Here is a 27,822-nt window from a genome sequence, read left to right as displayed (position 1 = left end):
AAGCTGAAGTTTGGTACCAAGTACCAGGTGGCTATGATTTGTGGTTGGTGAGAAAATGTGTGTTTCAAACAGACGGAGATATGGACAGATGGACGGGCAGAGGTTTTTAAAAAAAAAAAAAAAAAAAGGGGCCAAAACCCAGTATACCCCCCACCCCTACCCTCCTTCGAAGCAGGGGTATAAATAATAAAGCTACACTTTTCTGAAATACTGCAGGTAATCATCAGAATTTTACCTATAACAGTCACAAACTCTAATTGGAAGCACCACTAATTTTTCACTACATTCTTTTTTATTACATACTTTCTCAGTATTTTGCACGACATGTTTCCAGGGTTTCACTGTACTCACTTTCTGTAATGTTACTTCGAGGTCTTAGATGAACACCATTTCATACTGCAGTATATTTGTATATGACTAGGAATGAGAAGAAAGCTCTGTAATCCCAAAGTAATCTAATTTTGTCAGTAACTGATTTTACAGCGCTGATCTTATTGCTCCACTTTGCCCAATACACAGAGACGAGAGCTGTGTCTGAAATCACGCACTCGTTCACTACCCCATCTAGGGAATTCTATATAGAGGACTATATCATGAGCTCATTGGTAAAGTTTAAAAAAAAAAAAAAAACCACACACTTTCGGACACTACTCCACCACACTGTTATTTACGTTATTACTGTCGCACAATTAAAACGTGCCAGATGAGTCGGCTGGTGGGTTTTTAAAATAGTAAATACATGCTTGTGATAAATCCATATTATGCTCCATGTATTTCCCACATTAATAAATACAAAGTACTTTGTGTCTGCTGCATCTTTCAGTTCTTTTTAAATCAAGGCTGAATACTTTTCTTCTTTGCTGCTGCCTTTTATTAAATCAAATTTGAGGCTTTTGATTAATTCCTCGCTCTGCACTCTAACTTTCATTCTTGTATTTTATCTGTCTTATTCTATTTTACCTTTTTTTTTTTAATTCTCTTACTGTTTTTAACTGTACTCGAATGTCTGTTTATAAGGGTGTTTCTTCCTCCAGCCGTTCACCCCAAGGCCATTATTAAAAAATGTTCTGTTTCCGGTCCACCGGCCGGGTGAGTGCCGTTTGTGCAGTTGAAATTTTTTTTTTAACGCCGTTTTTTTGACATTTTTTTTAAAAAGATATTTTTTGGGCTTTTTTCATCTTTATTGGATAGGACAGTGTAGAGACAGGAAATGAGCAGGAGAGAGAGAGACGGGGAGGGATCGGGAAATGACCTCGGGTCGGAAGCAAACCCGGGTCCCCGGATTTATGGTGTGGCGCCTTATCCACCTGAGCCACAACGTCCCCAGGTTTTGACATTTTTTTCGGGTTCATAAATCTAAAATCGAACTTGACATTTCCGCATTCCCAGGGCTTTCCGCTAAGGCTCATACTAGCCAGCCATGACAAATAAGTAGCCGGGGGGGAGTAAACACAAAAACTCCTGTGCACGCAGTTCCCAGGATTAAATGTATTTTCCACAGACCATTTATTTATTCACTTTACTCAAATACAAAGTAAAATGGCAGTAAATCTTCTTTCTTTTCTTGCGTATTGCATCATGAGGCGTTCCTGGCTTGTAAATCTCTTATTTTCGGTGCATGACACATTCACGCAGCTGAGCATGCTATGAATTAACAACGACAACGGTCTGCAGTGGGGCGACGCAATTACACACTCAGCCAACATTTCTCCATTTGTGTATGAAAATACACTCCAACCACTCAGTTTGGGTTCATTTACAACCAACGGTGTCTTTTGATGCCAGCACGTAATTGAACGAAAGAAGACTGGTTTACCGGAGACAAAATAAGCGTCATCTCTGCTTCTGTTCCCTCCGACACACTACTGCCTCCGCCGAGTGCGCGCACACTCTGAACTGAATCAGCTCTGCGCATGCGCCGTGCGGCACAAAAAAATGGCAGCCACCATGAAGGAAGGAGATCCGGAGTTTTCAAACATTTGCTTAAGTGTGAAATCGCAAAATGGTATTCTAGCGAACAACAAAATAGTAAAGATTCAGAAAAACAAATCATTCAGTGATCATTTTAATAGTGTAATTTCATCCGAACTAGGCCTAATGCTCGATTTAGAACTACAAAAAGTCTGTGTGTCGGACATTTTAAGTACCTTTGTAAAAGTTTTGCAAATGTTGCAGTCAGCACTTAAAATGCTAACAAAGTTTTTGTACAAGTTTCAGTTGATTAAACCGTCATAATTTATTAAATGTGTCTGCTTTTGTAATGAAAAAGTACTGAAAGAAAAAGCAAACACAGCATTGCGATTTCTTATCCATCCATAAAAAAAAAAAATCCCTCCCTCCCTCCCGAAAATTTTTTTGCTCACCCGGTGGACAGGAAACGGATTTTTTTTTAAGGATGGCCCAACACACTTTTTCTTTCAGCGCAACTGCAATGCATGATGGTATATATTGCTTGGTTAGTGCCCATCGGTTGTACACTACTTTTCACGATGCACTGTGGGATACTATGAGTCCACTATACAGGGTGTAATAATTCTCACTATACATTCGGACAGCACTCCAAAATGGCGAACTCACTCTGTGGTCCACTAGATAGCGAGCAGTGAGTGATTTCGGATGCAGGGCAGCTCTTTTTCATCATACAGCTTAACTGAAATCTTTGCTTCACAACAGCTAGCTTTCTGTTCATAATGGAAACCCATTTGCCATCGCAAAGTAACACGCCATTACAGTAAAGCTGTGTAAATGTTTCAACCTGTTTGTTACACTTGTTTGTTGTTAATGAGCATTTGCATTATGTATTAAGCTCTTTCTCGACACAACTGAAGTAAAAACTTTTAGTTTCAGCATTTCATGGACAGCCATGGCTGAAAGGTTAAAGAAGCAGCCTTGGGCCCAAAGGGGTGTCGGTTCAATTCCCCGAACTGGCAGGAAAATCCATGGCTGAAGTGCACTTGAGCAAGGCACCTAACCCCTAACTGCACCCCAGGCCCTGGGCATGTGTGGTGTTCATTGTATGTCGCTCTGGATAAGTGTGTCTGCAAAATGCCTGTAATGTAACACGTATCAAACAAACACACACCTCCTCGCCAATGATGGTGATTTTAGGGAAGCTCTTCAAGAGAGAAGCACATATACTCTTCTGAGCGAGTCGGTCCGCCAGTGTCTGTAGGTCGTTAACCCCTGTCTGAGACAGGAAAACACAGCGTGAGTAATGTCAAAGATCAGAATTCAGTCAGAAACATACAGTATGAATGTATACACTTAAAATCTACAGCAAAATACACATGTTGCAGGTAAAATCCCTTCTCAGGTTAAACCTGTATTCAATCTAGGCTGAATTGGTGAATCACATTTTACCCAGGTTAAATATATAGACAGCATTCAATCTAGGATAAATTTATAATTTTTGTATGTTTTGAGACCGTTATCTTCTGTTAGGGTTAGTCTTATTTTAGGGTTTGGGTTAGTTTTATTTTAGGATTTGGGTTAGATTCATTTTAGGGTTTGGGTTCAGGTCTGGTTTAGGGTTAGGGTTACTGTTAGGTTTAGGGTTATGGTTAAGGTTATGCTTAGGGTTATGGTTAAGGTTATGATTAGGGTTAAGCTTAGGGTTATGGTTAAGGTTATGATTAGGGTTAAGCTTAGGGTTATGGTTAAGGTTATGATTAGGGTTAAGCTTAGGGTTAAGGATAGGGTTGTGGTTAAGGTTCGCTTGCACAATGCATGCGCAAAATAGTAACAGTAGCGTGGGGCCTGGTATAGACAGCATTCAATCTAGGTTAAATTTATAATTTTTGTATGCTTTGAGACAGCTTTTGTTAGGGTTAGTTTTATTTTAGGGTTTGGGTTAGCTTTTTGTTAGGGTTAGCTTCATTTTAGGCTTTGGGTTAGTTTTATTTTAGGGTTAGTTTTATTTTAGGATTTGGGTTAGAATCATTTTAGGGTTTGGGTTCAGGTCTGGTTTAGGGTCAGGGTTAATGTTAGGGCTACTGTTAGGTTTAGGGTTATGGTTACGATTAGGATTAAGCTTAGGGTTATGGTTAAGGTTATGATTAGGGTTAAGCTTAGGGTTATGGTTAAGGTTATGATTAGGGTTAAGCTTAGGGTTAAGGATAGGGTTGTGGTTAAGGTTCGCTTGCACAATGCATGCGCAAAATAGTAACAGTAGCATGGGGCCTGGTATAGACAGCATTCAATCTAGGTTAAATTTATAATTTTTGTATGTTTTGAGACGGGCGGCATGGTGGTGTAGTGGTTAGCGCTGTCGCCTCACAGCAAGGTCCGGGTTTGAGCCCCGTGGCCGGCGAGGGCCTTTCTGTGTGGAGTTTGCATGTTCTCCCCGTGTCCGCGTGGGTTTCCTCCGGGTGCTCCGGTTTCCCCCACAGTCCAAAGACATGCAGGTTAGGTTAACTGGTGGCTCTAAATTGACCGTAGGTGTGAATGTGAGTGTGAATGGTTGTCTGTGTCTATGTGTCAGCCCTGTGATGACCTGGCGACTTGTCCAGGGTGTACCCCACCTTCCGCCCGTAGTCAGCTGGGATAGGCTCCAGCTTGCCTGCGACCCTGTAGAACAGGATAAAGCGGCTACAGATAATGAGATGAGATGTTTTGAGACAGCTTTTGTTAGGGTTAGTTTTATTTTAGGGTTTGGGTTAGCTTTTTGTAAGGATTAGCTTCATTTTAGGGTTTGGGTTAGTTTTATTTTAGGGTTAGTTTTATTTTAGGGTTAGTTTTATTTTAGGATTTGGGTTAGATTCATTTTAGGGTTTGGGTTCAGATCTGGTTTAGGGTTGGGGTTAATGTTAGGGTTAAGGTTACTGTTAGGTTTAGGGTTACGGTTACAATTAGGATTAAGCTTAGGGTTAAGGATAGGGTTAGGGTTAAGGTTCGCTTGCACAATGCATGCGCAAAATAGTAACGGTAGAGTGGGGCCTGGTACCCTCTAAAGATATTGGCAGAGGCAAATCTGGGACCAAATGTTAGTAATAATACAAAGAAGTATGGGAGAATTTGCAGCGTTAATCTGTGTAGTGGTAAACACTGTGGACTACAGAGCTGGAGGGTGCGAGTTCAAATCCTGGTGAGTACAATAAAAATTATTTATTTCAGTGTGATTTGAGAAGGTGCAACATCAAGGAAAGGGAGTCCAGGTAATGAGGACCAGAGAGGGGAGGTTAGTGGAGAGAGAGTGTGCGCGTGTGAGAGAAGATGACAATTTCTATTTCAACCACCCCCTGACCAAATTATTTCTTTTAGAAAAATACTTAGTCACCAAAATAGTACTATAACATGAGAAATAAATACCAAAATTTTAAAGATCTGATGTGCTTCAGTGTGGAAATACAGAGGCCAAACCGCTCCAAAGCACAAACGAAAATTTGTTTTACAGTTTTCAGCAAGCCATAAACTGACAAATATGCAACTGTGGATTTTCTTTTATAGTAGTGAAAGTCATCTCGTAGCTAAGAACAACTCTTGAAAATTTCATGCATCGAGCATGAATAGTTTAAAAGTAAGGACTTATTGAACTTAGCATCTTTTTCTGTACCACTCGTTTTTACAGTAAAATCAGTGTCACACCCCCCATTTTTAAAGCCCCAATATCTCAAAAAATAATAATAAAGATATAAGGCTGAAATTTTGTACGGTGTTTACTGGGAATAATAACATTAGTTTGTGAAAGTATGAAGCAAACTGGAGATGGTCAGTCGGGAGGCCTCCAGTGATTTTATAATGGATCTGATCCGTATATATAGTCATGTGAAAAAGAAAGTACACCCTCTTCCAGTTACATAGTTTTACCAATCAAGACATAAAAAAAAAAAAAATCATCTAATCCTTACCAGGCCCTAAAATTATGCAAATCTAACAGCAGGTGTAAAGCAACACAACAAAATTCCACCGTGTCATTATTTATTTAACAAAAATTAAGTGAAAATGCACAATCCATGTGTAAAAAAGTAAGTACACCCCATGATTCAATAACTTCTAGAACCACTTTTTGCAGCAATAACTTGAAGCAATAATTTTCTGTATGATTTTATCAGTCTCTCACATCGTTGTGCAGGAATTCTGGCCCACTCTTCTTTACAACATTGCTTCAGTTCATTCACGTTTGATGGCATTTGTTTATGCATACCTCTCTTAAGGTCCCGCCACAGCATTTCAATTGGGTTGAGGTCTGGACTTTGACTTGGTCATTCCAACACCTTGATTCGTTTCTTTTTCAGCCATTCTGCTGGTCATCTGAGGTTGTATTTGCATAATTTTAAGACCTGGTAAGGACCAGATGATTTTTTATTATGTCCTGACACTTAAAACCTAGACTTGAAAGAGGGTGTACTTTCTTTTTCACATGACTGTAATCATCTTACTGACGGCTGCTGAGACTGCAAAGGATAGTGTGAATATTTTCGTCAATTTTTATATCACCTACAGTATTAGTGGTATGTTACAAAAAAGCAGAGGATTAAAAGAAAGCAGAAAAAGACAGTGGGCGGCACGGTGGTGTAGCGGTTAGCGCTGTCGCCTCACAGCAAGAAGGTCCGGGTTCGAGCCCCGGGGCCGGCGAGGGCCTTTCTGTGCGGAGTTTGCATGTTCTCCCCATGTCCGCGTGGGTTTCCTCCGGGTGCTCCGGTTTCCCCCACAGTCCAAAGACATGCAGGTTAGGTTAACTGGTGACTCTAAATTGAGCGTAGGTGTGAATGTGAGTGTGAATGGTTGTCTGTGTCTATGTGTCAGCCCTGTGATGACCTGGCGACTTGTCCAGGGTGTACCCCGCCTTTCACCCGTAGTCAGCTGGGATAGGCTCCAGTTTGCCTGCGACCCTGTAGAACAGGATAAAGCGGCTACAGATAATGAGATGAGATGAGATGAGAAAAAGACAGTTCACAAAAAAGTCCTTCATTTTGTGTGTGTATAAAGTTAACCTGAAGCTATGGACCCTTTTCACGTGACGTCACGACAAATGCGGCCGCCATTTTGGACATGTACTACCAGTAGTCTACTACAGCCAACAACAAGGAACGACGGCGAAGCATCGAAAGGAACATAGCCATCAAAGAAAGTTTTTACTTTCAGCAAGACTTCCATCATGCCATTATACACGGAGTGCAGAATTATTAGGCAAGTTGTATTTTTGAGGATTAGTTTTATTATTGAACAACAACTATGTTCTCAATCAAACAAAAAGACTCAAATATCAAAGCTGAATATGTATGGAAGTTAGAGTGGGGTGTTTTTAGTTTTGGCCATTTTAGGAGAATATGTATGTATTCAGGTAACTTTCACTGTGCAGAATTATTAGGCAACTTAATAAAAACCAAATATGTAGCCATTTCACTTATTTATTTTCACCAGGTACACTGATATGACAACTCCAGATTTGCAAATAAACATATGACATTCAAACACAAAACAAAAACAAATCAGTGACCAATATAGCCACCCTTCTTCATGAGGACACTCAAAAGCCTTCCATCCATAGATTCTGTCAATTTCTTTATCTGTTCACGACCAACATTGTGTGCAGCAGCAACCACGGCCTCCCAGACGCTGTTCAGAGAGGTGTACTGTTTTCCCTCTTTGTAGACCTCACGTTTTATAATGGACCACAGGTTCTCTATGGGGTTTAGGTCAGGTGAACAAGGGGGCCAAGTCATTATTTTTTCACCTTTCAGGCCTTTACTGGCTAGCCACGCAGTGGAGTATTTGGACGCATGAGATGGAGCGTTATCCTGCATGAAAATCATGTTCTTCTTGAAAGATGCTGACTTTTTCCTATACCACTGCTTGAAGAAGGTTTCTTCCAGGAACTGGCAGTAGGTCTGGGAGTTGAGTTTGAGTCCATCCTCAACTCGAAAAGGTCCAACAAGCTCGTCTTTGATGATACCAGCCCATAGCAGTACTCCACCTCCACCTTGCTGGCGTCTGAGTCGGAGTGGAGCTCTGTGCCCATTACTGATCCAGCCACAGGCCCATCCATCTGGCCCATCAAGAGTCACTCTCATCTCATCAGACCACAGCACCTTAGAAAAATCAGTCTTAAGATATTTCTTGGCCCAGTCTTGACGTTTTATCTTGTGTGCCTTACTCAGTGGTGGTCGTTTTTCAGCCTTCCTTACCTTGGCCATGTCCCTCAGTATTGCACACCTTGTACTCTTTGACACTCCAGGAATGTTGCAACTCTGGAATATGGCAGAACTGGATGCTAATGGCTGCTTGTTAGCTTCACGCTTGATTTTCCGCAGATCATGTGCAGTTATTTTGCGCCTTTTTTTCCCCCGCACGCTTCTTTCGACCCTGTTGACTATTTGCAATGAAACGCTTGATTGTTCGGTGATCACGTTTCAACATCTTCGCAATTTCAAGAGTGCTGCATCTGTCTGCAAGACATCTCACAATTTTAGACTTTTCAAAGTCTGTCAGATCTCTCTTCTGACCCATTTTGCCAGAGGAAAAGAGGTTGCCTAATAATTATGCACACCTGATATAGGGTGTTGATGTCATTAGACCACACCCCCTCTCATTACACAGATGCACAGCACCTGATATACTTAATTGGTAGTAGGCTTTCAACCCTAAACAGCTTGGAGTGGGACAACATGCATTAAAAGGATGTTGTGGTCAAAATACTCACTTGCCTAATAATTCTGCACTCAGTGTATTGTTGTGCACCTGGATGTAGTAACCATCAACACACAAGGCAAGATTTATCATTTTATCGGATCCCGACAGATGCTGACCGACGGAGAAGATGGATGGTCTCTAAAATATTGGCAAAATGATGTTTATTGACATAGCAATCGTGTGTAACGGGAAGCATTTGCATATCCGAAGTGTTGTGTTTACATCAAAGATAAAATAAACCGATACGACAACGACTGCTGCTGCCAGGTTGGGGACACAAACTAGTAGAAAGGAAGTGTGCCAACAGTGCCAACACACTTCCTTTGTGGTCGATTCTGCTTTAAGGTAAGATGCATTTAATTATTCGTCTGCTGTGGGTTTGGAATCGGTAGCCTGACCGATTCGTTCATGTTTGTGGTGCCGTTTGTTTGTTGACGCGTGTTGAAATGGAAGATTGGTTGTTGACATGATTTCCAGTGATGCTTTGGTGCTGCTGTGGATCAGATGTGTTGAGTAGCCTGACTGTTTTTTTTTTTCTTGCGTGTGGTATCATTGTTGACGCGAGGTTGTTTTTTGAACATGCCAATGCGGACACGATTTCCCCTGATGAGTTATGACTTCAGACGCGATGCGTGTGTGGAGGTGTGGAGTCCGTGTGATATGTGCGTAAGATAGGCTTCTCATGTGTTTGGAGATCCGCGCTCTGAGACAGGCGCAAGCACCCCCCCCAAGGGAAAAAAAGGGACCCCCGAAAATATCGGCATAGTTCGAACACTGGGTTGGAGAAAGTAATGGCAAATAGTGAGTGCACAAACCATAGAAGGTAAACTGTACACAGCGCCAGGGCAGTGTGATGGTATGTCTACTTTTAGATTGTGTTAGCTCATCAATGAACACACTCGTCACTCGACGAGTTTCACGTCTTTACGACGGATACTTAAATGCGCGTTAGGTATTATTGTTGCAGTCTAAGCAGTCATTGTAGCAGCTAGATGAGCGAGAACCGAAAGGGTCTGTGCCATAAACCGTTATTTCTTCATGTCCAAAATGGCGGTCGCGTTTACGAAGGTCACGTGAGTGAAAAGGGTCTATAGAAGGTGAAACGGGTCACTTTGAATAATTATTGCTGAGTGAACTCCTGTTAGGAAAACCTGAGCAACACAAAATAACGTGAGGCCGATCACGGTGTCCTCTTCATACATCAAGTACTGTGGTTTGCATTTTGCTGAGGCTCTTTTTTTCTTCCTTCAGCCACTGCACTGTTTCTGGCCGGTTGGTGGAAACCCAGTGCTGCAGCACTTGTACCACTGCTCCTATTAAGTCTGTGTATTCTACTCGAGTTGTGTGCAAGTAGTGCTGGAGTCAAGCGACAGTTATACGAATGACAAAGATCCACTGACAGTAGTGTGAGATGGAAGCTCACCTTCTCAACGATTCCCAGTTCTCCACTGTGCAACACTTTCCTGACAATCGATCCTGCTTTCTCAGCGACAGAGTAGGCTGAAGCCAGCAGTCGCATGATCACCACTGTATTGCCTGCCATTGCTGCCATAAACACAGATATAAAGTGACTTTAGTACTTGAACTTATTAACTAAACTTAGAATTCATGTCTGTGAGAAGTCCATAGTCATCGTGAGCTGTTCAGTGAGCTGTTGGATTGGTGCCACATTACTCTGGCCAGTTGTTTGCTTTATAGGTTTCTTTATCTTCCTCTCATACACACACCTACACCTTCCGGGGATTAATGATGGAGGTTTTGTGGTGATGCAGGTCTTGAGCAAATATAATGTTTAATAAAAGACTTTTCCCCCACAGGCACTGACTTGTCAGTTTCATTACCATATCCACCCACCCATAAGCCGGCCTATCTATCATGAGTGTGGTAAAAGTTAAGAGGTGCACGTAAAGTTTCTAGAGAAACAGGTTAGTCTTAGGCACCCAATTTTTTTAATACAAACTTTGTTATAGATTTATATTTTATGACTTCTACATTGCCCTGTGATGACCTGGCGACTTGTCCAGGGTGTACCCCGCCTTTCGCCCGTAGTCAGCTGGGATAGGCTCCAGCTTGCCTGCGACCCTGTAGAACAGGATAAAGCGACTAGGGATAATGAGATGAGATGAGAATGAGACTTCTACATTACCCAGTCAGAAAATTAAATGTTACAGGGGAAAACAAAAAAGTTTGTATCTGAGCAGCATATTACATCAGAGAACACTTTTCAGATTAAAAAAGAAAACCTAATGAAGGCTACTGGGTTTTGGTGCAAAATTAAGACGCGAGTGTGACGGTCAAAGTGTCCAGAAGAACTGCGGCTGGTTCTGTAAGATGCTCAGTAAAACCTACAGCGCATTCATTGTACCCGAGACTACTTGAGCGGCAGCTACAATTAGGGGTCGACCGATAATCGGCCTGGCCGATATATCGGGCCGATATTCTGCATTTTTAGGGTTATCGGTATCGGCCATAATTTCCACCGATATGCCGATAACATGCCTTTTTGCAGCCATTTCGTTCCTAACGCGACTGTCACTGCACGTCCTTTCCTGCACTCGCCTCTCTGAGTTCAAGAACACGGTCCCACCCACCACAACATCTGATTTGTTTGGCACAAGGGATACAGCCAATCAACACGTGTAGCTAAACGCTGTGAACTGTTTCAAGGCGGCCGTACGGGCACTCGGGCAGAAGCAGATCCCACTTCAAGGTAAGGACACGCTGCTTTTGCCGCAATAAGTCACAAACGCACAAGTTGCAAAAGCACAACATCATTATATGTTTACATTCTTCATCTACTACTCGTTAAAACTGTCCATTTGCATCTGTGTAGCCAGGCAAACTTAGCTTACGGAAGGAAGCACTTGAATTAGCCTACAACCAACTAGTCTCGCTGAAACTACATGTAATGTAGTAAGCAGTCCCCAGCATAACGTAGGCTGCAGTCATTTTTAAATCCCCGTCTGGAAACGTTGTGAATGTGTCAGTAGTTCTACTCGAACAGTAGAATGACAGCCATACAGAGAGGTGGTTAAGGGAAGACGAAATAAAACGTAGTGTTTGTGTTCTGTAGGCTAGCGCAAGCCTACTGGCTATTTGTTACGGTGATGAGTAAACTTCATGACGTGACTCGTGCTCAAAAAGCGCATTGCACTTGTATATGTTAGGGAACTTTATAAAGCGCTATTTGAACATTTAAACAAGCCAGGTGTGATATGGTGCTAGTAGGCTGTGTATAACTGTACCAGGGTTTTTTCTAGAAAAATTTACTATGAGGGCGCTCACCATGGCGAGGGAGTGAATGGTGCCGGTTGTCCCCCCCCCGCCGTGCAAAGCCTTTGAAAAATGCTCCAATGGGACATTCTGAGGCTATCTGAGAGGGAAATTGTAACAAATTGTCTGTCAACATTGAAAAAGAAAGAAGTAATCTTCTTCTGCCCCGGACAGTCTTTGGCTTTCTTCCGCTTCGTGTCGCGGGATGACAGCTTTAAATGCCCGAGTGTCAACAAACACAACTCGTGAACTACTTCTGTCAAAAGCTCCCGCGCCGGTGGGTGAAAGGTCAGTCAATCTCGAGAAACCTCGCTCTACAAGTCAGCTGACCTTGTATGTAACCCATGTCAAATCTCGCGAGAGCAGCCGCGACAAGTAAACAACTAAACAACATGGCGCCTCGGTCTGGAAAACGCCAATTCGGATTGTTTTTGCACCGTCTGGCGGCGTATCTACTATGATTGGAATATTTTTGGAGCAATTATAACGTATTTGATGATCAGACACATTGTCACGTGGTGTTGCTGGGATGTTTTCACGGAGTCGGTAAGGGGGCGCACGCCGAGAGTAAGAGGGCGCAGCGCCCCTGTTCCCCCGTTTAGACGAAAGCCTGCTGTAGGGAGTTTGTCAGGATGCTTGTTGTGGGCTCAGTAATTAATTGTGTCGTGGATGCACACTTGCTTGGATAAATGGTAATGAACGAAATACATCAATTAAATTCGACTTAAATGTTCTTATGCTACTTCACATTGCACTGTAATGTACTCCACTAGTATTTATAATTCTTGCGCAAGTGATTCTCCTCGCTAGCACTTCCGATTCGGAAAGCGATATACTCTTAAAGGAGCAGAGCCGTAGATGGTTACTTGTTAAGTTGTTACATAATAGGGAGTGATCGCCTACTTTATGTTTGATTTTATTTTTTAAAAAATGCTGCAGGCAGCTCCCTACACTTGATTTGTTATTTAAAAACTACTTGAAGTTGGTAAGTCTTACTTAGTTCTTAGTGTAAAAGAATCCAGAGTGTATTTTCATTTATTTTCCACGGAAAATGGTGAGCTGTAATATAGTAGGGAGTGATTTTTTTTTTTTTATTGGTGAATATTTATTTTATTATTATTTTATTTCTCATTTTATTCTAACTAATGTTTGACTTTATTGTACAAATGCTGCTGGCATCTCCCTGCACAAAATTTCATGTTCAATTTTACAATTAAACATACATTTCATGGATATGAAGGTCTGTGTCAGTGTGTGCTATGTTTAATTTCATGTGAATTATAAATGTTGACATTTATCGGTTGCACATATCGGTTATCGGCATCCCAATTCCATAATAATCAGTATCGGTATCGGCCCTGAAAAAAACATATCGGTCGATCCCTAGCTACAATTATCAACAGTCCGTAATTATCGACACCTTTTCAGATTTACCAATTAAAAAAAAAAAAGTTTACAAAGGTGAGTTTCAGTTACAACAGTTATTATTGGTTAATTAATCAACCCCCCCCTCGCCCTTTGATCTTGTCGTCTGATGACACAGCTCGTTACCTGAGATGAAATTTTTTTTAGCACGATCAGTAGGGTGCATCAGTTGCCCCCTAAAAATGAAAAGTTCCTCCGATCATGATGTATTTTTGTTTTTATGTTACTTTTGGTAAGAAAACACACTGGGTGAAATATTTTGACAAAATTCAAAAGTTTATTGGTGGCACCAGGAGCTCAAAGTTATGGAAAAAGCTGCTATTTTATGACTTTTATGACAAAATTTCAATCACTTTTCATGAAACATTATGGCACCTTATAGAGTATACCAAATATCTTAGATACACATTTTTAGTACATATTCTAAATATATTATCAAGCACAGTTTGAGTTTTAGCTGTTCATTGAATCATTGTTCAACTACTTTTAAACAATACAAATGTATTATGAATCACATTAATGCTTCTCAATCCCTTGCAAAGGTTCTTAACATGATCTCTGGCTCACAAGAAATCAATAAATGGAGTCCAACATTGTGATTCAAACCTTACGCGAAAACATAAAATAAGAGTTTTTTGGCAAAAAATGAACCTCATGGTGCCACCATTAGACTTTTGAATATGGTCAAAACATTTTACAGGATGTCTTTATTGGTGAAAAGGAACACCCAAACAAAAATGCATCAGATTTTATGAAAGTGAGGGCAACTGATGCACCCTACTGTACAATCACTGTGGAAATGAGAAAAAGGGATATTTCCTCGCTGAGAAGTAGGCTATAAATACAACCCCGATTCCAAAAAAGTTGGGACAAAGTACAAATTGTAAATAAAAACAGAATGCAATAATTTACAAATCTCAAACACTGATATTGTATTCACAATAGAACATAGACAACATATCAAATGTCGAAAGTGAGACATTTTGAAATTTCATGTCAAATATTGGCTCATTTGAAATTTCATGACAGCAACACATCTCAAAAAAGTTGGGACAGGGGCAATAAGAGGCTGGAAAGGTTAAAGGTACAAAAAAGGAACAGCTGGAGGACCAAATTGCAACTCATTAGGTCAATTGGCAATAGGTCATTAACATGACTGGGTATAAAAAGAGCATCTTGGAGTGGCAGCGGCTCTCAGAAGTAAAGATGGGAAGAGGATCACCAATCCCCCTAATTCTGCACCGACAAATAGTGGAGCAATATCAGAAAGGAGTTCGACAGTGTAAAATTGCAAAGAGTTTGAACATATCATCATCTACAGTGCATAATATCATCAAAAGATTCAGAGAATCTGGAAGAATCTCTGTGCGTAAGGGTCAAGGCCGGAAAACAGGCATGCTTCTGTATTGGAAATCACAAAATGGGCTCAGGAATATTTCCAGAGAACATTATCTATGAACACAATTCACCGTGCCATCCGCCGTTGCCAGCTAAAACTCTATAGTTCAAAGAAGAAGCCGTATCTAAACATGATCCAGAAGCGCAGACGTCTTCTCTGGGCCAAGGCTCATTTAAAATGGACTGTGGCAAAGTGGAAAACTGTTCTGTGGTCAGACGAATCAAAATTTGAAGTTCTTTATGGAAATCAGGGACGCCGTGTCATTCGGATTAAAGAGGAGAAGGACGACCCGAGTTGTTATCAGCGCTCAGTTCAGAAGCCTGCATCTCTGATGGTATGGGGTTGCATTAGTGCGTGTGGCATGGGCAGCTTACACATCTGGAAAGACACCATCAATGCTGAAAGGTATATCCAGGTTCTAGAGCAACATATGCTCCCATCCAGACGACGTCTCTTTCAGGGAAGACCTTGCATTTTCCAACATGACAATGCCAAACCACATACTGCATCAATTACAGCATCATGGCTGCGTAGAAGAAGGGTCCGGGTACTGAACTGGCCAGCCTGCAGTCCAGATCTTTCACCCATAGAAAACATTTGGCGCGTCATAAAACGGAAGATACGACAAAAAAGACCCAAGACAGTTGAGCAACTAGAATCCTACATTAGACAAGAATGGGTTAACATTCCTATCCCTAAACTTGAGCAACTTGTCTCCTCAGTCCCCAGACGTTTACAGACTGTTGTAAAGAGAAAAGGGGATGTCTCACAGTGGTAAACATGGCCTTGTCCCAACTTTTTTGAGATGTGTTGTTGTCATGAAATTTAAAATCACCTAATTTTCCTCTTTAAATGATACATTTTCTCAGTTTAAACATTTGATATGTCATCTATGTTCTATTCTGAATAAAATATGGAATTTTGAAACTTCCACATCATTGCATTCCGTTTTTATTTACAATTTGTACTTTGTCCCAACTTTTTTGGAATCGGGGTTGTAGTATAATACCATGGATGGCAGGCTAATGTGGCCTACCGGCGCGCTGTCCAGTAATCGTTACCTATATCCACTAGGGAGGGCGGTTTAATTATTCTTCAAAAGGGCTCTTATTTAGTATTACGATGAAAGTAGGAATTTATCATAACTACCAGGATAAATCGTTTGGGCGCGAGTCTTGTTGAGGTCCGGGGTCACCGCGATCAGAGTCGTCCGAGTCGCTGTCCAGTTCCGAGGCCGCCCAGTCAAACCAGTGAGCCACATTCACCGATTGCTTCGCAACGGCCATAGGTTCATACATATATGGTTTCACCTCTCGAATGTGGAGAGTTCCTACTTCAAAATCGCTATCAGACATTTTACACAACCTCTCACGACCAAAGTCCGTACACGCGTGCTCAGTTCGCAAGTAAACACAGAACTGCTCCCAGTCTGTTTGGCTTAAATGACGTCATGACGACGGTCCCCTGGCGGTGAAAGTGCGCATAAGTGAGATGTAAACAAACCTTCGGAAATTGGGCAAAACAGTATATTTTAAACCGTTTTATTCAATTTTAGGGTGCAAATTAGACACAAGGAAGACTGACTTCGCTTTATGGGTCGTTCTTTGAGACAATAAAGTTGATATTCTACGTTTCACCTCCGACCGTTGCCTATGACCTTTAAACATGATCAGTTCATTTGTTTACAGACATTAGAATTACTTCCTCATTTACATAAACACCGACATATTTATATAAAAGATATTTTGTACTAAATATAAGTCTATGTAAAACAAATTTTAAATAAAAACTATGTTTTGTTAACTTAATACCACATACCGATTATTTTTTGTGGCTACTGCCTCATACAGAGGCGGTAGCCACCATGTCATTGTGCTGTAAGAATCGCGTACTGCGCATGCACATACGCATAACAATTACAATCACCATAATGGTGAATTGTGATACAAACATTTGATCTCGCATTATCAAAAGGTACACAAGAACAAGTATAAGAATGTAAAAATAGCAAAACTTCGTAACCAATCAGCACTTATCCTGACCAAGTTCGATTACCCATTCTACTTCTTGATAAACTTTGGAACTAATCAGAACTAGAAATGAAATAAGAAAAACCTTTTTTTTTAGCTTTTTGGCAGATATTTGGGCTAAGACAATTCATGAACAAGTGCTTTCTTCCATCCATCCATCATCTGTAGCCGCTTTATCCTGTTCTACAGGGTCGCAGGCAAGCTGGAGCCTATCCCAGCTGACTACGGGCGAAAGGCGGGGTACACCCTGGACAAGTTGCCAGGTCATCACAGGGCTGACACATAGACACAGACAACCATTCACACTCACATTCACACCTACGGTCAATTTAGAGTCACCAGTTAACCTAACCTGCATGTCTTTGGACTGTGGGGGAAACCGGAGCACCCGGAGGAAACCCACGCGGACAACATGCAAACTCCGCACAGAAAGGCCCTCGCCGGCCGCTGGACTCGAACCCAGGAATTTAGGCTAAGACAATTCATGAACAAGTGCTTTCTTCCATCCATCATCTGTAGCAGCTTATCCTGTCTTACAGGGTCGCAGGCAAGCTGGAGCCTATTCCAGCTGACTATGGGTGAGAGGCGGGGTACACCCTGGACGAATCGCCAGGTCATCGCAGGGTTAGGGTTAGGGTTGAACCCAGGACCTTCTTGCTGTGAGGCGACAGTGCTAACCACTACACCACCATGCCACCCCAAGTGCTTTCTTACTATTTTGAAGATAGATAGTTCACAGCACTGTATTTTGAACAAAGCCCTGATGATGCTCACAGCTTGGTGATGATTGCAAGAGATGAGGTGAGTATAACTGAGAACATGTATATATTAGGGTGCATCAGTTGCCCCCTAAAAATGAAAAGTTCCTCCGATCATGATGTATTTTTGTTTTTATGTTCCTTTTGGTAAGAAAACACACTGGGTGAAATATTTTGACAAAATTCAAAAAGTTTATTGGTGGCACCAGGAGCTCAAAGTTATGGAAAAAGCTGCTATTTTATGACTTTTATGACAAAATTTCGATCACTTTTCATGAAACATTATGGCACCTTATAGAGTATACCAAATATCTTAGATACACATTTTTAGTACATATTCTAAATATATTATCAAGCACAGTTTGAGTTTTAGCTGTTCATTGAATCATTGTTCAACTACTTTTAAACAATACAAATGTATTATGAATCACATTAATGCTTCTCAATCCCTTGCAAAGGTTCTTAACATGATCTCTGGCTCACAAGAAATCAATAAATGGAGTCCAACATTGTGATTCAAACCTTACGCGAAAACATAATCTGGTTCGCATTGCCGGCAGTAAGTCAGACCTGTTCCCAGTGCATGTTGGACTCCGGCAGGGCTGCCCTTTGTCACCGGTTCTGTTCATAATTTTTATGGACGGAATTTCTAGGCGCAGCCAGGGGCCGGAAGGAATCCTGTTTGGGAACCACAGGATTTCATCTCTGCTTTTTGCGGATGATGTTGTCCTGTTGGCTTCTTCAAACCAGGACCTTCAGCATGCACTGGGGCGGTTTGCAGTCGAGTGTGAAGCGGCTGGGATGAGAATCAGCACCTCCAAGTCCGAGGCCATGGTTCTCGACCGGAAAAGGGTGGCTTGTCCTCTCCAGGTTGGTGGAGAAGTCCTGCCTCAAGTGGAGGAGTTTAAGTATCTCGGGATCTTGTTCACGAGTGAGGGAAGGATGGAGCGCGAGATCGACAGGTGGATCGGTGCAGCCTCCGCAGAGATGCGGTCGCTTTACCGGTCCGTTGTGGTGAAGAAGGAGCTGAGCCAAAAGGCGAAGCTCTCAATTTACCGGTCGATCTACGTTCCGACTCTCACCTATGGTCATGAGCTTTGGGTAATGAACAAAAGAACAAGATCGCGGATACAAGCGGCCGAAATGAGTTTCCTTCGCAGGGTGGCTGGGCGCTCCCTTAGAGATAGGGTGAGAAGCACAGTCACTCGGGAGGAGCTCGGGGTAGAGCCGCTGCTCCTCCACATCGAGAGGAATCAGCTGAGGTGGCTCGGGCATCTTTTTCGGATGCCTCCTGGACGCCTCCCTGGGGAGGTGTTCCAGGCATGTCACCCCGGGAGGAGGCCCCGGGGAAGACCCAGGACATGCTGGAGGGACTATGTCTCTCGGCTGGCCTGGGAACGCCTCGGTGTTCTTCCCAAGGAGCTGGCCGAGGTGTCTGGGGAAAGGGAAGTTTGGGCTTCCCTGCTTAGACTGCTGCCTCCGCGACCCGGTCCCGGATAAAGCGGAAGAAGACGAGACGAGACGAGGCGAAAACATAAAATAAGCGTTTTTTGGCAAAAAATGAACCTCATGGTGCCACCATTAGACTTTTAAATATGGTCAAAAAATTTTACAGGATGTCTTTATTGGTGAAAAGGAACACCCGAACAAAAATGCATCAGATTTTATGAAAGTGAGGGCAACTGATGCACCCTAGTATATATGCTATATTTACTGTATCAGAAAGCAATTTTATTTATAAGTAAGTAATTGGGAATATTATATATCACGTTTATTATTATTATCTTACTTATATATTATTATATTATATATTACTTATAACTAAGTAATTGGGAATCAACTATTTTTTTTTTGTTCCAGTGGAAGTTTGAGTAATTATTCATGCACAATTTACGAAATGTTCTACTTTTGCAATGGCCAAAAAATCGTTAAGGTGTCGATAATTGTAGCCGCCGCTCTTTTTCAATGTTGAAACATTTCATTTCATTATTTTAAGCCATTTTTTGTCCACAGCAGTTCTTTACATGTGCCTAAGACTTCTGCATAGTACTGTATGCCACACTACAGATAAAGAAAACAGAACTTGTCAGTTACATAAACATATACAGACATTTTAACACTGATGATCATTCAAAAACTCTCTGAACAAATTACACAGAACGTACATCAGTACATTTAAAAAGAAAGCATCAGCTCACCAACTCTATGCTCAATCTCTCTGTATCGAACAGGAGTCCAAAGTGCAATTTATGATAATAAACCGGAGACAGGAACAGATGTAGACTGACGCCGAAAAAGCGGCGTTGCTTTCAGATGTTTTATCTACCTGTATTTGGACCACTTCCGCATTCATAAGGCGGGACTTATAACACCTGTCCAATCGAAATAAAATGCTTTGGTACGCTAGCCAATCATATTCCAAGACAGTTTGTAATACTAGCAAATCATAGAACAGCAGCCGGGGATCGTCCAAGAACAACATGGCCTTAGTGCGTGAAGGGTTAAGGCAAAATGTAACCATGAAAGCAACACGTTTTAAAGGTCATAGGTAAGGGTCGGAGGTGAAATATAGAATATCAACTTTATTGTCTAGAAGAACGACCCAAAAAGCGAATTCAATCTTCCTGGTGTCTAATTTGCACCCTAAAATTGAATAAAATGCTTAAAATATCGTCGTGACGTCATTTAAGCCAAACAGACTGGGAGCAGCTTTGTGTTCAGTTGCGAACCGAGCACACGTTTAGGAGGTTCATTTATTTAACCACTTTCTAAAGATACTTTTTTTTTTTGCTGGAGAGAAACATACAGGGCTAATTTTCAACAATTCAATAATAACGTTTTTTTTTTCGCGGTCCAAATCCTGCGCTCTGATTGGCTGGCGAGCCAATCAGAGCCAGTTACGGATCCCGGTTACGGACCTCTGGCGACTCGCTTGTTCACAACAACAACAAACAATTTTTGTAGCAATTTTTGTCAACATTTATCTAAGATTTATTTATAAGATTTTTATCAAAAATCCTAAATTTTTGCCAGCATTTCTCAGGAGAATAGCATTAATTTTACATCATGGATAGTGATAATGACAGTCTTCACAGCGAAAGCGAGTTTTACTACCCTGAGGAAGAAGAAATAAAAGAAAACCTTTCAGGAGAAAGCTAAAAACCTGTAACTTGCTAACGCCGAGCAAAAACATGGCTGAATCCTGAATGACTCCGATTTGTATAAATAGGGGACTACATACTGTAGGTGGCAAAATGTAGTTTTTTTTCCTGCCATGGAAGTGCACTTGTATGCCGAGGAGGAAGCAATTTGCATTACAGCCGTGAATAAGGATTCAAAATGGCGGCTCACCTCGGCTCGGTTTTCCCTTTCGGGCGCTCTCATTTTCTGTTAGAATTTGGTAAAGAAAAAATATATTATTTACCAGCTTAAGGTCGGTCCGTATGGTGAAATACCGTGACCTCGGCCTTGAATACTGACCTCGGCCCAGAGAGCCTCGCTCAGTACTTTCAAGACCTCGGTCACGGTATTTTACGATACGGACTTCCCAGCTGGTAAATAACATATATATACCAGGACATTTAATGGGGTTTCCCACTGATGCACACAGGGGCACACACACATAATACCAATAATAGAACGTGGATTCGTTTATATTGCAAATATAATTTATTGCTAATATTAATACAAGCATTATACTATTTATAGCCTACTCTAAACATACACACAAACATTAATCATGTTAATCAATAGCATGCTAGCAGGTAGCCACTGCAAATCAACTTCAACTTAGTGGCCACTTTATGAGGAACACTTGTGTAAAAACATGCACAGACAGATACACTGAGCATGTCAGCCATTGTCATGTTAGCAGTTAGTATGTTAGCTGTGACTAATCAACTTCATGGCCACATTATTAGGAACACATGTGTCTGTATAAACACGCACATACATTTAGCATGCAAATGGCATGTGAACCATTAGCATGTTAGCATGTTGACTGCTTGCTTTTGTGCTCGAATTGTGTTGGAACATCGTCAGGTTTGAGCTTTCTCTGTCCGACACTGACACCTAAACTCTCCAACAGATGGGGATTCTTCAAAAATGAATCCTTCTACTTTATTAATTGATAAAGCGTATTTAAACGCATCACATCATCTCTAGCCGCTTTATCCTTCTACAGGGTCGCAGGCAAGCTGGAGCCTATCCCAGCTGACTACGGGTGAAAGGCGGGGTACACCCTGGACAAGTCGCCAGGTCATCACAGGGCTGACACATAGACACAGACAACCATTCACACTCACATTCACACCTACGGTCAATTTAGAGTCACCAGTTAACCTAACCTGCATGTCTTTGGACTGTGGGGGAAACCGGAGCACCCGGAGGAAACCCACGCGGACACGGGGAGAACATGCAAACTCCGCACAGAAAGGCCCTCGCCGGCCACGGGGCTCGAACCCGGACCTTCTTGCTGTGAGGCGACAGCGCTAACCACTACACCACCGTGCCGCCGATTTAGTTATCTCTCCAGAAAAATGCCATGTCATCTAACCTTACTCTGTCTTACAGTTGTACTCACTAGGCAGGCTTTCCTTTTCTTTTCCGCTGGCTTTTCGCTCGCGGGAGAGCCAAGTCCGCCATATTTGCCCACGCTGACTTGTTTTGGTTAAAAGTAGGTCAAACATGCTCCATGGTGGTCACGTGATAATGTTGCTCACTTACTTTGGCAATCTCTAGAATCATAAAATGCGGGACGCTTTTTCCTCTCAGCAAAACATTTACACACAGGATACATGGTGTGTGCAGCAGCAAAACGTTACAAAACTTCAACAGCTATAGAATATTTTGCCCAGAATTCAACTTTCCAGTCAGCACCTTTAATTTTAGTTCCTCTGACTAAAAAAAAAAAATCACTGGTTTACATGAGACTGGCTAAAGTCACCATTTTCTTATTTTGGTTTTCCATAACCAGTCTAAGAGTTGCATGCTCTCACCTGTAGATGGAGCCATTAAGCGCAATAATTATTACAAGTAATATTAGAGTTGCTTCATAGTACACAGCATGCAACACTTTAAAGGTCATAGGCAACGGTCGGAGATGAAACGTAGAATATCAACTTTATTGTCTAGAAGAACGACCCAAAAAGCGAATTCAATCTTCCTAGTGTCTAATTTGCACCCTAAAATTGAATAAAATGCTTAAAATATACTGTTTTGCTCAATTTCCGAAGGTTTGTTTAATTTCTAACTTATGCGCACTTTCACCGCCAGGGGACCGTCGTCATGACGTCATTTAAGCCAAACGGACTGGGAGCAGCTCTGTGTTTACTTGCGAACTGAGCACACGTGTACAGACTTTGGTCGTGAAAGGTTGTGTAAAATGTCTGAAAGCGATAGCGATTTTGAAGTAGGAACTCTCCAAATGAAATATCGAGAGGTGAAACCATATATGTATGAACCTTTGGCCGTTGCGAAGCAATCGGTGAATGTGGCTCACTGGTTTGACCGTGCGGCCTCGGAATCGGACAGCGACTCGGCTTGCCCATGAGCTTTAATATACTGTCCTAAAAAGCTGGATGAAACAAATAATAAGCGATTGCTTCGTATGACATATGCATAGAATGAATGAATGAATTTGTACCATCAAATGGAGGCACCAGTTCTACTCATCTGCAGAAAAACTGCAATAATTCTTTAACACTGACTGAAATGATGCCTCCATTTGATGGTACAAATTAGAATCAAGAAATGACAACCATCATGCTATTAACTGCTCACTAGAATTACAAAATTAGCCATGTTTTCCCCCAAAAGGGAAAACTGTTTTTTTTTTTAATAATATAAAACCCCGATTCCAAAAAAGTTGGGACAAAGTACAAATTGTAAATAAAAACGGAATGCAATAAGTTACAAATCTCAAAAACTGATATTGCATTCACAATAGAACATAGACAACATATCAAATGTCGAAAGTGAGACATTTTGAAATTTCATGCCAAATATTGGCTCATTTGAAATTTCATGACAGCAACACATCTCAAAAAAGTTGGGACAGGGGCAATAAGAGGCTGGAAAAGTTAAAGGTACAAAAAAGGAACAGCTGGAGGACCAAATTGCAACTCATTAGGTCAATTGGCAATAGGTCATTAACATGACTGGGTATAAAAAGAGCATCTTGGAGTGGCAGCGGCTCTCAGAAGTAAAGATGGGAAGAGGATCACCAATCCCCCTAATTCTGCACCGACAAATAGTGGAGCAATATCAGAAAGGAGTTCGACAGTGTAAAATTGCAAAGAGTTTGAACATATCATCATCTACAGTGCATAATATCATCAAAAGATTCAGAGAATCTGGAAGAATCTCTGTGCGTAAGGGTCAAGGCCCGAAAACCATACTGGGTGCCCGTGATCTTTGGACCCTTAGACGGCACTGCATCACATACAGGCATGCTTCTGTATTGGAAATCACAAAATGGGCTCAGGAATATTTCCAGAGAACATTATCTATGAACACAGTTCACCATGCCATCCGCCGTTGCCAGCTAAAACTCTATAGTTCAAAGAAGAAGTCCAGAAGCGCAGACGTCTTCTCTGGGCCAAGGCTCATTTAAAATGGACTGTGGCAAAGTGGAAAACTGTTCTGTGGTCAGACGAATCAAAATTTGAAGTTCTTTATGGAAATCAGGGACACCGTGTCATCCGGACTAAAGAGGAGAAGGACGACCCAAGTTGTTATCAGCGCTCAGTTCAGAAGCCTGCATCTCTGATGGTATGGGGTTGCATTAGTGCGTGTGGCATGGGCAGCTTACACATCTGGAAAGACACCATCAATGCTGAAAGGTATATCCAGGTTCTAGAGCAACATATGCTCCCATCCAGACGACGTCTCTTTCAGGGAAGACCTTGCATTTTCCAACATGACAATGCCAAACCACATACTGCATCAATTACAGCATCATGGCTGCGTAGAAGAAGGGTCCGGGTACTGAACTGGCCAGCCTGCAGTCCAGATCTTTCACCCATAGAAAACATTTGGCGCATCATAAAACGGAAGATACGACAAAAAAGACCTAAGACAGTTGAGCAACTAGAATCCTACATTAGACAAGAATGGGTTAACATTCCTATCCCTAAACTTGAGCAACTTGTCTCCTCAGTCCCCAGATGTTTACAGACTGTTGTAAAGAGAAAAGGGGATGTCTCACAGTGGTAAACATGGCCTTGTCCCAACTTTTTTGAGATGTGTTGTTGTCATGAAATTTAAAATCACCTAATTTTTCTCTTTAAATGATACATTTTCTCAGTTTAAACATTTGATATGTCATCTATGTTCTATTCTGAATAAAATATGGAATTTTGAAACTTCCACATCACTGCATTCCATTTTTATTTACAATTTGTACTCTGTCCCAACTTTTTTGGAATCGGGGTTGTATCTGTCTTTTTTCACGATTATGATTATTGTCAGACTTTCAATAAACAAAAATCAAATGGATTAAACTTTAAAGGAAATGAGAGTGGAGTTTTAGACATGATTGATAAGATTTGTTTTGTGGTTGGTAGGGTGATTTTTAAAAATCAACTAATTAATTAAAACAAGACGGCCTTTCGGTTTCATAAAATCGGTGAAATTTAGTTCCCTCTGAAATGTGTTCATTGTGATATATGTTTATTTCTGTAAATATCCAGCCATTCTGTGGCTGGGAAGTTATTTAATTTGAAAGGATTAAAGCAAATAATGTGCATGAAATCGCTCGCTTTGCGCAGTCAAGCAGACAGAGGAAGTCCGTGTGCGCATGCGCAGGTTTACCTTCTTCTTTTGGGTTTTATGGCAGCTGGCATCCACAGTGTTGCATTACTGCCATCTACAGGTTTACCTTTGAGCGTGCACTGACAGTTCCATCATTCTGTCGCTAAACGAACAGCTGATCATACCGAGGTGCTCACTGAGTGCCAATATTTATTAGTTTGGTCCTGCGTTTCCTTTCCGTTGTGTATAAAATAATGTCTTTTCTTCTCGCTTTCTTTCCGTTACTGTAGTCGGTCTTTCACGTTTCATTCACACACTCACGTCCTCCATGTTTCTCTCCTGTTTCAAATTTGTATCCCACAATGCCTTGCGTGAACAGGGAAAGCCCACCACGTGATGCATGATGTAGTATCTTGAATTGGATCATGGTGAATCAGGAAAAAAACAGTGGAGAATTTAGGGACACATGGTCCTAAATTCATTAATTGTTTTATTTAAAAAAAAAACCTAATAAAATTGGAAATCTGTGATTTGAATTCAGTAGCTTTCAGTCCACTAAACAAAAAATAATTGGGTGTTGGGGAAAATTCTTTTTATGACCTACACCTGAAAAATCTGAAAGGCAGTCTACCATTAATGAATGAATGAATGAATGAATGTTCTATGCATATGCCATGCTAAGCAAGTGTTTATTATTTGTTTCATCCAACTTTTTGGGACAGTCTTCATATCACAATTGAGTTCTCAAATCTGATTGTCAGATGATCTGTCTGTTGATTAATTTCCCCGAACTGCATGGCTCATTCACAGGCTCTTGTACGTCAGATGCTGCATCTACAACAAATAAAAAGGAGCAGATCCAGACTTTGTAACCCATGATTGAAGTTTAGTTTGTGGCTAATGAACAGGCTTCCATTTTTAATTCATAAAAATTTTTAAAAACATTACTAAAATAATTATTCTGTTTCATGTACTTACATGCCATACATTATTTGAAAGGTCCTGAGCTCCATCCATCCATTATCTGTAGCCGCTTATCCTGTGCAGGGTCGCAGGCAAGCTGGAGCCTATCCCAGCTGACTACGGGCGAAAGGCGGGGTACACCCTGGACAAGTCGCCAGATCATCGCAGGGCTGATACATAGACACAGACAACCATTCACACTCACGGTCAATTTAGAGCCACCAATTAACCTAACCTGCATGTCTTTGGACTGTGGGGGAAACCGGAGCACCCAGAGAAAACCCATACAGACACAACATGCAAACTCCACACAGAAAGGCTCCTGTTGGCCACTGGGCTCGAACCTAGAACCTTCTTGCTGTGAGGCGACAGTGCTAACTACTACACCACCGTGCCACAGGTCCTGAGCTAGCATTTGCAATTTAAAACTCAACACTGTCTCCTCTCAGCTCTATTTTTTTCCTATTAGATTTTTGGCTTATAGTAGTTTCAAAAATCATAAACGTTATGTATACACTATATTACCAAAAGTATATGGACACCTGACCATCGCATTCCAAAACCATGGACATTAATATGGATTTGGCTTCCTTTGGGAGGGACTGGTCACTATTCTACCTAAAATGGCTGGTGATCCTTTAAAAACCTCTTTCAAACTTTTTCTTCATCATAGTACCAGTCAAAAGTTTGTACACCCCCCCCCCCCACTCATTCATAGGTTTTTCTGTATTTTGAATATTTTCTCCATTGTAGAACAATACTGAAGATGTTAAAACTATGAAATAACATATGGAACATGTATAGAATTATGTAGTAATGAAAAAAGGATTTAAAAAAGTTTCATATTTTAAAGTAGCCACCTTGATGACACTTCGCATACTATCAGCATTATCTTAACCAGCTTCATGAAGGAGTCACCTGGAATGCTTTTTCAGTTAACAGCTGTGCCTCATCCAAAGGTAATTATTGGGATTTCTTGCCTTCTTAATGCGTTTGAGATCAAACAATAAATCGTAAATAATAAAGATACAGTAAATAGCCCTATTCCACACCACAACTGTAGTAATCCATTTTATATCAAGAACCGCTCAACTAAGTAAAGAGAAACAACATCCATCATTACTTTAAGACATGAAGTGACTTTTAATTCATACAAATAAAAATAAAACCATTATATTGGAGGCAGGCTTGGAGTACTCAAATCTGACTCATGCCCTAATTTTAAAGACTCGTGACTTGACTTGGGCTTGAGCACTGATGACTTGGACTCGTGCATTAACTGCATTCAGACTCGTAAACTGGAGACGAGGACTCAGATTTTTTCTTTATTTTTTGTAACATGCCGTAATAATTTGGCATAAGATATTTATAGCTACATTAATTTTTATACTAATTTTGTGCAAGAGAATGCACATTCACCTGTTCACACGTCATGTTCAGGAACAAACTAACTTTAATGGCGCTAAAATGCCTGGACAGAACGCCCCTAGGATTGTCCGCTTTGCTTATAAAGGACTTCTTGTGCAGTGGAAAAAAATGCACTGCTGTGTGTTCCATATGTAGAAGAACTATCGAGGAGACGACGGGGACG

At 41.3% G+C, this 27,822-nt stretch overlaps 1 protein-coding gene across 3 annotated transcripts in view; it reads right to left on the bottom strand.

Annotated features, from left to right (window-relative positions):
- The window catches only part of bpnt1 (bisphosphate nucleotidase 1), a 70,167-nt gene extending 50,330 nt beyond the window's left edge, over positions 1–19,837 (bottom strand). For all 3 annotated transcript variants that reach the window (XM_060917904.1, XM_060917906.1, XM_060917905.1), the window contains exons 1-3: positions 19,715–19,837; positions 10,055–10,176; positions 3,083–3,187 (exon numbers count right to left, since the gene is read on the bottom strand). In XM_060917904.1, the coding sequence (XP_060773887.1) occupies positions 3,083–3,187; positions 10,055–10,174 (225 nt within the window). In that variant the 5' untranslated portion in view covers positions 10,175–10,176; positions 19,715–19,837. The remainder of the gene's footprint in view (positions 1–3,082; positions 3,188–10,054; positions 10,177–19,714) is intronic.
- Positions 19,838–27,822: the final 7,985 nt, after the last annotated feature.

Source organism: Neoarius graeffei, chromosome 3, assembly GCF_027579695.1.
Source record: "Neoarius graeffei isolate fNeoGra1 chromosome 3, fNeoGra1.pri, whole genome shotgun sequence".
Lineage (NCBI taxonomy): Eukaryota > Metazoa > Chordata > Actinopteri > Siluriformes > Ariidae > Neoarius > Neoarius graeffei.
The sequence above is the reverse complement of the archived record's forward strand: the minus strand, read 5'-3'. Positions and strand labels throughout refer to the sequence as shown.